Source organism: Triturus cristatus, chromosome 1_2 (assembly GCF_964204655.1).
Source record: "Triturus cristatus chromosome 1_2, aTriCri1.1, whole genome shotgun sequence".
NCBI lineage: Eukaryota > Metazoa > Chordata > Amphibia > Caudata > Salamandridae > Triturus > Triturus cristatus.
In genome coordinates, this window is record NC_140580.1 from 782,569,103 (window position 1) to 782,583,961 (window position 14,859).

The 14,859-nt window shown below is 41.6% G+C and overlaps 1 protein-coding gene across 4 annotated transcripts in view; it reads left to right on the forward strand.

Annotated features, from left to right (window-relative positions):
- Positions 1–14,859, forward strand: part of RHOBTB1 (Rho related BTB domain containing 1) — a 293,856-nt gene that overhangs the window by 226,075 nt on the left and 52,922 nt on the right. For 3 of the 4 annotated variants that reach the window (XM_085608792.1, XM_085608794.1, XM_085608793.1), the window contains 3 exons: positions 2,875–3,060; positions 8,877–9,850; positions 10,099–10,217. In XM_085608792.1, the coding sequence (XP_085464918.1) occupies positions 2,875–3,060; positions 8,877–9,850; positions 10,099–10,217 (1,279 nt within the window). Of the gene's footprint in view, positions 1–686; positions 782–2,874; positions 3,061–8,876; positions 9,851–10,098; positions 10,218–14,859 lie in introns of those variants that run through there. The other variant, XM_085608795.1, reaches the window with a different exon arrangement.

Here is a 14,859-nt window from a genome sequence, read left to right on the forward strand (position 1 = left end):
AATATCCACCTAACTATAACATGTGTGAAACCTATGGTTTTTTAAGTGAATATATATATATATATATATATATATATATATATATATATATATATATATATATATATATATATTCTCCCGCATCTGGTCAGTGGAAAGGGGTATGAGGCAGGGTTGCGCGCTATCACCATTGCTGTTGCCCTAGCGGTAGAGCCGTTGGCGGAGCCACTGAGGGACTTGCTGAGGTGTAAGGGCACTGTTGAAATTATAGCATGTAATGTTCAAGGTTGCAACTGGATACTGCGGACTGAAAATGGGCATGTAACTCAATAAAAAAATATTAAAATATAGATCAATATATTTTTTATATATATATTAAAATATAGATGTATACATATATACTTTTGGGTTTGTTCCAGGAACACTCTGATGATGTGGTTCTTAAATTTGATTTCCCCGATTTTTCTGAGCCATTGCAACAGTGTGTCTCTGTTCTTGTAGCTAAGGATTCTAGCTATGAAGGTCCAGGCGGTGCCTCAGGCAGCGGCACCAGCGCCCAGTGCACCCACTCAGTGGCAAACATCGGGACAGGTCCTCTGGTTGGACCACTTTTTGAATTCCATCGCTCCAAGAACAACCCGGGGATTGTACGCTTGGCCCACTCTGGGAACTCTACAAAGCGCAGATTGTTTCTATGTGTCCAAGGTGGGGCCGCCTCCAACAGCGAGCAAACTGTGTGCTTCAGCTCCTCGATATTCCCGTTCTGGTTTCCACAGTCTGATGGGTCTTTTTGACTTTGCATGTAAGTTTACCTCTATGGACACAGAGTTAGTTTTGTGCTCCAAGGTCTGTCGTGATTGTTCTATTGCCGAAGGCTCTGTGCTCCTGTGGGCTCAGTCTGTTCAGTGCGTTGCCTAGATGGGCTTCCCCTCAAGTCTCCCCGTACTCAGTTTGTTCCCCCTGTGTATTGATTCATCGGGGTTTGTGGGGATCCTCTTGTTGATTTGTCTTTCCCCATGCTGGTGGGAAGTTGGGTCCTAGTATGGGCTTGCTTTGTCCGCTGTGGGCCTCATCCTCAGCTCTGTCCCCCCCCATGCAGCTCTCCCACCTATGGGGATAGGGGTCAACTCTGTGCTCCATCAAACGGGGCCCGTGCCAGCCACAGCCTAGTCCTTGGTTGGTTTCTGTTGCCTTTCGCCTCTGTAAGAGAGCACGCCTTCTCCCGCTGCCACAGACGCAGTAAGGCAAGGGGAACAGTGAAAGCAGGGGTCACCCCACTGCAGACTATGTGGCTGTATCGTGGCGCAAGGCAGTCCATCTTGGCCTTGCTCCTCCACTATCCGTCTCCTCGCACCTGACAGGCAACTGGCTCCAGCACTCTCACCTCTCACCTCCTAGCCCGCCCCCCAGCTGGTGGCTCGCCCACCCTATCGAGGGTCTGGTGTCTTCACACCCAGCCCGCTCACCCATGGCCCTGTCAAGGCACCAGCACAAGATGGCAGCTCCCCTTAGTTGTCTTGGCACCTTGTCACTCCTTCCCTCCAGCAATGTCATAGCTCAGCCACTCTTTCCATGACTGCCAGCTCTGGGAGCAGTTTCACACCCACCCAGGGCAAGACCCCTGTCCACGTTCCCCTTGAGGCGCAGCTACTCGCATGCATACAGCCCCCGAGGCTCACGGTTCCCTTAACTTGGGACAGTTGTGGCACGGCATCTTCAGGTGCAGTTTGGTGGATCTGTTTATTTTTAATCTCCTAGTTGCCTGCCAAGCAACTTTCATAATGTCAGTCCGAGGTGCTTTGGCCATTTACTTTCATTTAGACCAAGGATGCCAGTGTATAATAATGGGGCCTGCCGGAGTACAGTACTAGCACGTTCGTGCAGCCATCTTGTCAGGCCACGCCCTCCTCCAATATATTTGTAAAGCTGATATTTGAGTGATAAATCATTTGGCATCGGAGAAACGTATTACCAATATTACTACCTTATTGCCATGAGCATTGCAGCTATGGCTGTTATGTATTGCCTATGTAGAGCCATTCCAAATTGACAACGCGTTTTTTCACCTTACTGCTGGTAGTCCTGCCTGGTGCACTGAGGAGATCACTGCTGGTAAGTTTTCATAGGGTTGCCTATAATGTAATCTTGTCTGATGTGGTTACTATGAAAACACTAATAATAGCAGCTTGGGATAATTTTCATTTAACATAAGTACCTCTTGTTACAGAAAAGGCTGGACACCCCTATCCTAGAATGTGAATATTCATAAGCTAGACAGCACATACCTTGCAGTAGCATTATCACAACTGCCAACAACCACTGTTTGACTCTAGTCTAGTCTTTTTTGAAGTTATGAAACTAAGGACATAAGTTCACAATATAGAAAGTGCCCCAAAGGAACAATGGGCAAGTGCTCCGACTTTTTGCGCCTCTGAAGCACTTGCATGGCTCTTTCTGTAATATAGATTGCGTCGGTGTTAAGTGTGTTCCAGAGCGATCTCAAGGGTTGTTCCCTCAGTGGCATATTAATTAGACAGATCGCTATTTGTGACTTCTTGAGATTGGCTACAGACAGAGTTGGTGGACTGCAAGGAACAGCTGACCACCATCCCTCATTTTTAATGCATTTTTGAATTACAAAGGGGGTTTGGACATTAAGCTATTCCATTATGCAATTTCAAACCCTGTTATTTTGCAAATTGCAGGGCTTGCAACTGCAAAACGAATTTTGTACATCAAGCCTCAAAATCCAAACCCATATCTGTTCACAGATAGAGAGCACACTTTGTTGGACTGTGACGTCAGAACCAAGCTTTCTTACAATGTGTAACTGAAAGGCATGCAGGAATGCTTTTATCCTCCTAAAACTATTTGCTTCTTTTTTGTGTGAATTAGGTCTGACGTAGTAGTCCTCTGCTTTTCAATCGCAAATCCCAACTCCTTGAAACATGTCAGAACAATGTGGTCTTCCGAAATCAAGCATTTCTGCCCTCGCACGCCTGTCATTCTGGTTGGGTGCCAGCTCGATCTGCGCTATGCTGATCTCGACGCTGTGAATAGAGCCCGGCGTCCATTGGCAAGGTAAATTTACCACTATTGAAGTAGCACTATTTGAAGTAGGACCACCTTAGATCAGATTTTCTATGTATTAATTTGTTCTTAAATGTTTTGTCTTAAAGAGTTAGCTTTCCTGTTTTCAGTTTCTATTTGTTGTGGATTTCAGTTAGTTTTTTTCAGTGTTTTTAAGTACTTTCAAAACTTTAAAAATTAGTGATTATCAGTGTTTCAACGTTTTAGGGGTACACAGGGACTATGCTTTTCCAATGCTTTCAGAGAGATTTTGCTTTTATGAAAATTGGATTTTTGCTCCAATATTGCAGGATGTATTTTGCAAATGTGGCTAAAATATATACTTGTTTGTATTTACATCATAAAGTTTTCTGCTATAAACTAGAACAGAGTACATTAAAACCAAATTCGTACCATACAGAAATAGTGTATTGTATGTCCTGGGAAGGAGTGCTGTTCCGTGTTGGATGTTCCGTGTTGGATGTTGTGCAACTTGAGTGACGTTACTAGAAATGTACAATGTTGTAAGTACAGTGATGCCCCCTCTAAATGGCATACCTATCCTATGTTGGATGCAAGTTTAATGTTTGTTTCTAACATGTCCTGTTGAATATTTGGCAAGAGCTCAGAGACAATCAGCCTATGCATTATTTTTTATAAATGCAGCAGCAAGGCGGAGGCTCCACCACAGATAGTTAATACTGTCTCCTAGTTGGCCCCAGGATCACTTCTCCTGGTAACTCTGACTAAAGGAATATTCTTCAATAAACCATCTTTCATATATTCAACTCAGGATCTGTCCTAATTTTAAATGATGTGCCAATAGGCCATAGTGAATATGTTTATGTGATATGTATAGCGCATAGCTGCCCAAGGCCCCAGCGCTGCAGAGAGGGTGGCAGGTCGGTGTGGAGGGACAATCCTGGAAAGAGACAGGTTATGAGTTTCTTCCTGAAACTACGTAGGTCCTTCAAAAGTCTCAATTCAGTGGTCAGAGAGTTGCAAAGTTTTGGGACCACATGAGTGAAGGATCTCCCTCCCCATCTGGCTCTTTTTATCCTCGTTGTCTTCAGGAAATCAGATGTGGACCTGAGGGACCTGTTGGGTACATAAGGGGAAACTAGAGACTATAACAGGGCTGAACCCCTACAGTGCATGGGTTTGTGGGCTAGGCAGAGTGCCTTGAATTTGACTCTGGATTAGACAGGAAGCCAGTGGAGTTTGCTCAGTGAGGCTTTCTCTGACTCCTGCTGGGGAATCTTCAGTTGAACATAAACTGGGTTTAGGCTTCAATCAGTAAGGCCAAGCCTCTTACCGTAAGTAACATCAAGAATACCAGTACTGATACTAAACTTTCTGTCCACTTTTTTTGTGTGGGAACATTTTGAAAGACAACAAAATGAGCAAAGACCACTTTTACCGTCTATTTAATCAATCAATTTTGTCTATTTTTCTTTTGATTCACCATAATTTGATAGTGACTTTACAAAAAACAATTCAAACAAATATCACAAATTGATAACTGTAAACATATAAAAAACTTTCATTACTCACATTATTTACACACTACATTCATTTCAAACCATTCATATCTACATTCACTCCCATACCATACTGAACAGTCCAGGAACAGACATACTCTCAACTGACAAATTCTGTGATCACTTCTAAAACATACATTTTCAAAAGGCCAAAGGACAGTGTTATACACCGTAAACACAGTACAATATTTTTTCAAGTGGTTCTTGAAGTTCTTATGGCCAAAGAGCTAAGGTCGACGCGTTTCAAGCCCCTTCTACAACCGGGGCTATCATCAGGACCTGGGAGCTTTAATTAGTGATCGATGGATCATCCACAACACCTCTTGATGTTTATGATGTGAAATTGTGTGTTTCAGCAGTGACAATGCTGCTTTAATTTTAAGCCTTTCTGTCAGGCTTGTGCGAATATTCGAGCTCGTTGTAGCACCAAACGGCGTACTTTGTTTGTACTTAAGTTGTAGAGCTTCTCAAGGGAACAGTCTCTTCATGTGTTCCCCCTTAAATGGATGGCGTCTCCAACGTGATTCAATCTCTGGGTCCGTATGTTTTCTCTCGTCAAACTCGGAAGCAAGCCTTCTCCGAGTTTGACGAGAGAAAACATACGGACCCAGAGATTGAATCATGTTGGAGACGCCATCCATTTAAGGGGGAACACATGAAGAGACTGTTCCCTTGAGAAGCTCTACAACTTAAGTACAAACAAAGTACGCCGTTTGGTGCTACAACGAGCTCGAATATTCGCACAAGCCTGACAGAAAGGCTTAAAATTAAAGCAGCATCGTCACTGCTGAAACACACAATTTCACATCATAGACATCAAGAGGTCTTGTGGATGATCCATCGATCACTAATTAAAGCTCCCAGGTCCTGATGATAGCCCTGGTTGTAGAAGGGGCTTGAAACGCGTCGACCTTAGCTCTTTGGCCATAAGAACTTCAAGAACCACTTGAAAAAATATTGTACTGTGTTTACGGTGTATAACACTGTCCTATGGCCTTTTGAAAATGTATGTTTTAGAAGTGATCACAGAATTTGTCAGTTGAGAGTATGTCTGTTCCTGGACTGTTCAGTATGGTATGGGAGTGAATGTAGATATGAATGGTTTGAAATGAATGTAGTGTGTAAATAATGTGAGTAATGAAAGTTTTTTATATGTTTACAGTTATCAATTTGTGATATTTGTTTGAATTGTTTTTTGTAAAGTCACTATCAAATTATGGTGAATCAAAAGAAAAATAGACAAAATTGATTGATTAAATAGACGGAAAAAGTGGTCTTTGCTCATTTTGTTGTCTTTCAAAATGTTCCCACACAAAAAAAGTGGACAGAAAGTTTAGTATCAGTACGGGGAATCTTCAGTAGCATCCTTGCCGCCGCATTTTGAACAACCTGAAGCCTGTTGACTACATATTTGAGGGCCTCTAGATACAGTGAGTTACCATTGTCCAATCCTGAGACCAATAGTGTCTGAATCACCGTTCTCCGTGCCTGGTCTGGAAGAAGGCCTATGATCTTACGGATCAAGTAGAGGATACCGAAGCAGGTGGCTGAGAGTTTTTTAGCTTGGGTATCCATTGAAAGATTCTGGTCAAGCCACATCCTCTGGTTCTTAAAGGAGCACTTGGGGGCGGGGGCCGCCCCAGTTGTCTGGCCAGCTGATCCTCTTTTAAGGGTCTGTGCAGTTACCCAGGAACATGAGCTCAGTTTTCTCCCCGTTGAGTTTTAAAATGCAGTTGGCCATTCATTTAGCTATTTCTTCCATGCATGGAACTAGCTGCAGGTGATAGGTAGTTGGTATCAGACACTGAGATTACCAATCGTGTGTCATCGGCAAAAGACACAATTGCCAGTCCAAACTCCTCTACAATTTGTGCCAGAATACTCATGTAAACATTAAACAGGATGGGAATGAGTGCCAATCCCTGAGGGACTCCATATAGGGCAGCGAGTGTGTCCGAGAAGAGGCCGGATTTCATGCATAGGAAAGATCTTTCACTTAGGAAGGAGGACAACCATCGGATAGCCTTATCCTGAATCTTCATCTCTCCTAGTCTATGTATCAAGATATTGTGATCAACAGTATCAAATGCCGCACTTAGATCAAGGAGAAGAATGGTGGCGGTACACCCCCAATATCATTTTGAGTTTCTCAATAACTAGGAGGAGAGCGGATTCCGTGCTGTGTTCAAGACGGAACCCCATCTGGAATTGGTGCAGAATATTATTCTCCTCTAGAAATTGTGAGATTATGCTATTTACGTGTTTCTCAACGACTTTGCGTAGAACGTGGAGCAATGAGATGGGTCGGTAATTTCCCAATATAGTGGGATGAAGATGGGGTTTCTTGAGCAGGGGCTTTACAATGGCATGCTTACATTTTTTTGGCACTATCCCGGTGCTCGGGTATAATGAAATGAGATCTACCATTGTGGAGAAAACCAGCTCCCCTCCTTGGAGAAGAATGTGATGGGGGGGCATGGTCGAGAGGTTAACCTGATTTGATGTACTTCAGGCTAAAACCCAGCAGTTCCGTACATAGTGCCGGAAAGGAGTCAAGAGTTGGGTGATTGAAAGGGGGATAGGTCTAGACTGTAGTGCTAACCTGGGCAGTCAAAGATTTCCTGCTTGACTTCAGAGTCACCTGGTGCAGTGAGTTATAGATAATTTCCCTCTTTATTCTTAAAGAAGGCAGCAAACTCACTGCATCTCTGCTCGGAGGATTGGGGGGTGGGGGTACTCTGTTCAATGGTAGTGAGGGACTTTATGATTTTGAAAAACTCTTTGGGGGAGTTGGTGGCCTATTGATCCGTTCTTCAAAGTATTTTGTCTGATCTTCCTTAATATCATTGTGGTATTGTCTGATCGCGTTTCTGTACTGCATCTTAGGATCAAGGGCATACGTCTTCCTCCAGTTCCTTTCTAGTCTCTTACATATCTTCCTTTGGGAGGCTAAGTGGCTGTTAAACCAGGCTGCTCTTCTGGGATAACATTGTGTTTTCATAGTGGGTTTCGAAAGCATTTTTACACTGAATCGTTGATCTAGTCCGACCAGCGTGAATGGACTTTGTTGGGATCATCTCTGAGGGATGGTGGGTAAGCCTTTAGGAAATTGATCCAGTTCTCTTGGGCGACCCTCGGCCACTTCCAGCATGACTTGAAGTCACCCACCTGCCGTGTCTGACTAGGTGGTTTGATGTAGAGGAAGGTGATATAGTTGTGGTCAGACCATAGGACTGGGACCGGGCTGAGCACCTAGATCTTCGGGTCATTAGAAAAGATTGGGCCTAGAATATGCCCTTTTTCATGAGTGGTAGTGTTTACTGACTTAAAGAGTTCCAGAGCTTGGAGATCTGAGCTAAGTCCGTTGGCAGCTGCATTATCATGGTCATCCAGGTTAATTTTAAAATCACCAAGTGCCGTGAGAGCTCCTTTCCCTATGATAAAACTGGCAAGGAGCTTTGGGAGGGCATCTAAAAAAGTTGAATACGGACCAGGGGGTCTATAAATGTGCGTGCCAGAAAAAGAGGTAGTGGGGGCAAGTATAATTCTAAACTGCATGGCATCGCAGTTGGTTAAGGTCAGAGGCATAATGGAGTAAGTGACCTGAGCTTTGTGAATGATGGCCACTGCTCCACCTGGTTTTCCCACCCTGCCCTGCTATTGGAGAACAATATCACTTTCACCACATATCACGCGACCTTGACTCCAGGCAAAACCTGACAGTTAGCCGCAGTGTGTTAAATATAAAAATAAATTTAGCATGTCTTGTGATAGCTTTCATATTGTACAAAACACGCTCATGCAACTTTCCTAAACCCCAAATGTATGCGGGATGCACAGTGGTAAAAGCAAATGCTCTGTGTCCAAGTGCAAGTAGGCGGTGCTCTGAAAAATGATATTGTGAAAATCAATAGAAAATATTGACTGAGGGATTTGTTTCGTGCAAAAATAGAAAATTGCACTAGGGTGCATAAAATGCAGAGCTCATCAGCAGCAAAGATACACAATCCCACTGACATAAAAATTTAAAGGAGGGTGGTGCATGTATCTTTTAAGATATGTAAACAATTTGTGGGCCCCAAAATAAGGCTTGCCTATTTGAGGTACAAAAGAATGTTTGATTTGCACTTTTCCTGCTAGTTGATGGATGTTTACTGTTTAAGTATCACTGGCGTGTAATTTAGGAATAACTGTTATGAAAACATGATACCTTTGCATGTGCCCTGATACAACACATCTTAGCAGGATAATTTAGAATCTTATTAATGCTGCATGTTTTCCTTTCAGACAGATAAAAAGAAGTGACATTTTACCACCAGAAAGAGGAAGGGAAGTTGCCAAGGAGCTCGGGATTCCATATTACGAAACCAGCGTCTTTGACCAGTTTGGAATTAAGGATGTGTTCGATAATGCCATTAGGGCAGCACTGATTTCCAGGCGACATCTCCAGTTTTGGAAATCACATTTAAAGAAGGTTAAAAAACCATTACTTCAAGCTCCATTCCTACCTCCAAAAGCACCACCTCCAGTTATCAAAATCCCAGAATGCCCCGCAGCCAGTATGAACGATGCCGGGTACCTATTGGACAATCCTTTATGTGCTGATGTTGTGTTTATTCTTCAGGGTCAGAAGCTCCTATATGCTCATAAGATTTTCCTAGCTACCTCCTCTTCTAAATTTTATGATCTTTTTTTAATGGAACAGGAAGAGTTTCAGTATTCAGGTAAAAGGCCACTGAAGAAAGAAAAACCAAGTCGGGATTGTTTCATCAGAGCCATAAGTCTTGACACAGAAGACGACGGGGATAGTCGAACCCTCAAACCATCCAGTGCCTGTCTCCGCACTTCAAAAAGCGATGGAACCTTAAAGGGCGTTGACTTGCGATATGGAGATATAGTTGGGACTTCGAGAGCCTTATCCTCCTGGGGTAAGGGCTTTCTTAGTATGCACAATGAGATGCAAGTCAACCTAGTTTCAAACAGAATGTGTCCAATTACTGTCATCAAGATGGACTCCTCGGTGCAGCTTGGCTCTTTTAAAACTGTTCTACGATTTCTGTACACCGGACAACTGGACGAAAATGAAAAAGGTCTGATGCGGGTGGCACAAATCGCAGAAATCTTGGAAGTGTTTGATTTACGGATGATGGTTGAAAATATAATGAATAAAGAAGCCTTCATGAATCAAGAGATTACCAAAGCATTCCATGTCAGGAAAGCTAACCGGATTAAGGAATGTCTTTCCAAAGCAACGTTTTCTGGTACGTATCCGGTTTAGTTAAAGAATAGCCTCGAACACTAAATAGGCCACATCTGTGCAATATATAAAACTGAGATATTATTTTGAAAAATTGTTAGGTATACTTGGCTTTATCTGAACACTGTAGTGGAGCAATTCATTGAAATTCTGTATTTCAATATCCTCTTGCGAATTACTTTTTTGCAAGCTCCAGGTTATGGTGCGTTCCTTAATCTTTCTTTTTCACTTAATCTTTTTTTCCTGTACCAGATGTGACATTTAAATTGGACGATGGGAGCATAAGTGCACACAAACCCCTTCTAATCTGTAGCTGTGAATGGATGGCTGCTATGTTTGGAGGATCATTTATTGAAAGTGCAAACAGCGAGGTATGTTGTATATAGCCCGTTAGCATGCTATTTTATTCCTAATGTGGTACAGCTTTTTTCTCTACGCATTAATTTTCTTGGGATTTCCTGACCCCATGGTGGAGTAAAGTGTGGTTGACATAAACTAAACTGCTTCATTCTTGTTATAAATATTGGTATAATTTCGTTTGGTTGACTATTGGTGCTTCGTGTGCTGGTATATCACTGCATATTCTCTTTCACTCTTTTCCTGGAAATAGTTTAAACCTTATTGCACCAAAGATCAATCTTGTCTATCAGTAATCAACATTTGATTCCTCTGACCTGCTTTGTTTGCTCTTACGATATTAGTGAGCCACTCTGTAATTTACAGGACACCTACAAAAAGACCCTGAACAGCACAAATCATCAGCAAAAAATATTGGTTGCTTGCAAAAAACCAACACAACTGAGTATTGTTCTCTTTATTCATCTAAACCTCCCTTTGATAGTATTTAAAGTTGCACTTCTTTCATGTAAGAGAAAGTAAAACAGCACAAACACACAGGTTTTTACAGTGTGATACTTCATCTTATCATAGCATTACTATCCCAAGTTTTTAGTTTCTCAGATGGTAAAAAATGAGTTCATTCAACCGACACGTTTTGGATGGTGAATGCCTTGGATGACTCTTCAAAATTAATGAACTCCTTAGAGGGATATCAACATCGATTAACCCAAAAAGCAAGGTACCTGTCTCAAATTTACTTAGGCTTCAAGTGTATGTTTGATACCAGTTTGATTCCAAGGTAGAATAAAATAGCTTCAACTAAACCCCGAAACAAGCAACTTGTGTTACCACATAAAGGCATAAAATTGCAGCCAAGTACACGTATAGGATCAGGAACACCTCTCTCACTTGCCATGTCTGTATCATGTGTAGCATTGAGGTACTTTTACTTCCTATTTTAAATTGTCCAGGCTTTCTCGTCTATCCATAAATATAACGGCCATCTTCTCTTCAGCTCAGCACCACAAAGAAATGTAGAGTGTTTTCAGTCTGTTTTTAGGTTTAGAAATGCACTGAAATAATACATTTCAGAATTGCGCTACTGAAGATTAGTTTAGGACAGTTATGGCATCATGTTCTTACATAAGAGAACTGAGATGAAACAATCATACTGTTATTTATAGGTGTTGGTATTGGGAAACCGCCATTACAATGTGGCTGTTTTCCTGCATGTTATTACATTGCATGCGTTACAACGCATGCGATGTAAAAACACGTAGCCATTACTACGCATGCCATTACATGGCATGCGCTTTTACAGCGCATGCGATGTAATGGCGATCCACATCGTTGTGAGGAAACTGAGGCTGTTCCCTAGGAGTGGGCGGAGGGTCATTCTGGGGGTTGTGTTTTAGGGTTTAGGGTAGTGTTGTGGTGTTCGTGTGGTGTAGGGTTGTGTTTTAGGATTTAGGGTAGTGTTGGGGGGTCGTGCAGGGGGTAGTGTTTTATGGTAGTGTCGGGGTAGTGTTGTAATGTTTGTGTAGTGTACGGTTGTGTTTTAGGATTTAGGGTAGTGTCAGGGGGTCATGCAAGGTAGAGTTTGAGTGTAGGGACCGGACTGGGGGGGAGGGTCATGCTGGGGGTAGTGTTTTAGTGTTTAGGGTAGTGTTGTGGTGTTTGTGTAGTGTAGGGTTGTGTTTTAGGATTTAGGGTAGTGTCGTGGTTCGTGCAGGGTAGTGTGTGAGTGTGGGGACCACTGTAGTATCCATCAACCACTCACCTGCAAGTTATCCATTCCTGTCCACTCCGTCGCTTCCATCAACTCCTGCACATGGTATTCTCTCCTGCATGCACTCTGCTGTCCCACATTCTTAAATCAACCATCACATGTTTATTCTCATTGTTTATAAATTCAAAAGAAATTCAGGAGTTGACTTTGGTGCTGTTGGAGAGTGGTTTGTACCACATAAACTGTTACGGAAATGTGCTGTCTGAAATAACAAGACACTCGTCTGAAAATGCAGGAATTGAGTCAGGAGTGACACTATTTATTCAAACAACTAAACAATAAATGTCAAAGACACATCATTAATCAAAAATAACAGCATGTACTCTAGCAAATAACAAGTGTCAAAGACACATCGCTGATCAAGAGCAAAAACATGTGATCTAATAAGTTTAAAATAGCGGCACTTCAAAGAAAGAGAGAGAGAGAAATCGAATATCAAAGTACAATGATAACCTTTATCAAAAATTATAAATAAATCAGTTAACTGGGAGCACCTCGGTCCATGAAAAATTACACTGTTAGAGGTGGTCAATGAATGGGACAGTAAGGAGCCCTTTTATACACCTTTAATGAGAAACCATTGACTGCAATATCTAACTTTAGCAGGTGTTTCTCCGCAGAACATAACAAAAATTAAACATTTTATCAAAAACATTTTGCGTCACTTCTCGGAAGCTTTAAGGCGGAAGCTCCTCATAAGGCCATTGTTTATTTTAAGCCATGTCACTATCTTAGTTTCCGAAGCTAGCAAAACATGTTCTTCTATATGACATATGCATCCTGTTATTGCTACATCTTCTTGATGTTCAGAAAGATGTACACGCAGAGGACAGGGGCTCTGAGTCTTGTTCATCAGAAATACCGTGACCTGAGGTTATTGGCCTTCATATGAGAGATACATCTGAGGCTACAGGAGGGCATGAGGCCAATTTTAGCACAACCCTGTCTATGGGCTGGCAGGGACATTTGAGACTCTCATGCTTCAGATGTGGACAGAATGGGCCTGGGCCACTATATGGTAAAACTAGTTCCTGCTTCAGAACTCAAATTATTAATACAAATGTTATATCCATTTTAGATAGGAATTTAATGCTTGTGTGACCCTTCTTGTGATGGGAGTGATCTTTCTTTTCTAGTAGTTTAGTGAGTTTAGTTTTCATACATTTATATAATGTTTTGCTCTCCCCATTTGAATGCTTATGAACGCAAGAGAGTAATGCTTTTCACTCTTTCACACCCACATCTTCTCTGGGAACTTATATACAAAACATAGAACCAATCAGGCCAGCTTTGAGTGCCATTAAGTGTGACTTAGCCCCAGCCCCTCATGACTTTCAGTCTGCCTCTGCAAGTTTAAGTTTTTTAATTTAAAATTTAAATCAGTTTTACTTTTTCAGAGAACCAAATGCCAATTGGCATGTCTTCCCAAAGACATTGATTAAAAAAAAAAAATTCATCATGACAGAGTATGCACTGATTTGCTAGTTACCGAAAATAAGACATCACAACTAGAAAGTGTGTGATGTTCTTTATTTAAAACTGTTAAAATACAATTTAATTAGCAAACATTTATATCTCTGCCTCCCCTCCTACTTGTCCCCATAGCTGAAAAAATATTACATAACACTAATATTGTACTAGGTGAGGCTACATACATAAACGCTTCTAACTAGCCAATATCTGACCTTGCAGCATGATAGTTTCAGTTACATTGTGGCAGTTTAAAAAATTGCTTGTTAGTCAACATCTGGAGCTCCTACTTTCTTTTCACTTGTTCCTCAGTAGATCAAATATGTCAATATTTGCATGCCAGAAATAGAACAAGGGATTCGGGGAACTCTCACCATTAATATGTGAACTAAAAATGATGCATCAAAGAATTTTATTGAGAAGCATTGGCACCCAAAACATTTGCATGTTCTGCTAGAAATAATTGTACATTAGGTCTGTTTGTCAAATTTAGCCTAATGAAGCAGACCAAGGCTACAACTTCCAAATTGCCCTTAAATGGAAAATGAATGTCGAAGACTGGAATCAATGTATGCAGCCACACAATTTCCCACAAGGGTTTCTCATTGTTACAGAGAAACATTGTCCATTTGTATACAAGGTAGAATAAGCTTCAGAAAATCCCTTAAAATATGGTTGTTTACCCAAGCATATGAATAATTCCATGGGGTTTGGCTAGTCCTAGAAACAGTGCCATGAAACCAATTGGTGTACGTGTGCTTTATAAGAATCTTATAACATTATCATAGACCCAGCCTTTATTCAGAAATTGAATCAAATTTAATAAGATTGTGTTTTTGGTGTTTATTTGTTATTGCTATTCACTTATTTAGTAATATAACCTATTTAGGTTAGTTGTTTTGGACAAGATTTTAAATCTATGGGAGAGTATCATGGGCCCCTTATAACACTCAGATTGTCTAGCAAAATATTTGCCCTTTTGTTTAGACACAAGTGCTCTACCACCTTCAAAAAGGAGAAATACAAAAGGTTCAATTGAAAATACTTAAGTACCCCCTAGTACTTAAGAACAGTTGTCTTCAACCACTTTTAGCTTTCAGGAGAGTCAACAGTTATGGGAAAGAGAAGCCTCCAGGTCTTTGATAAAAACTTGATTTTCTCTTACACGTCCAATTTTGAAAATCACAATTTTATCTCACGATCGGAGGCTTCCGTTATGTGCAAGGTCAAAACCTTTGCACAACACAGTCCTGGCTGATAAGGAGTGAAACCCCAAAACCGGTCCTAGGATGCTTGTTTCCAGTTCAGGGAGGACCTGGCTTTGCACTTCCGGCTGAGACTGTTCCCATTGGGCGCAAGTTCAAGACTGATTTGCATATGGCTGGGTTCAAACTGGAATGGCATAGGGAGCAAAA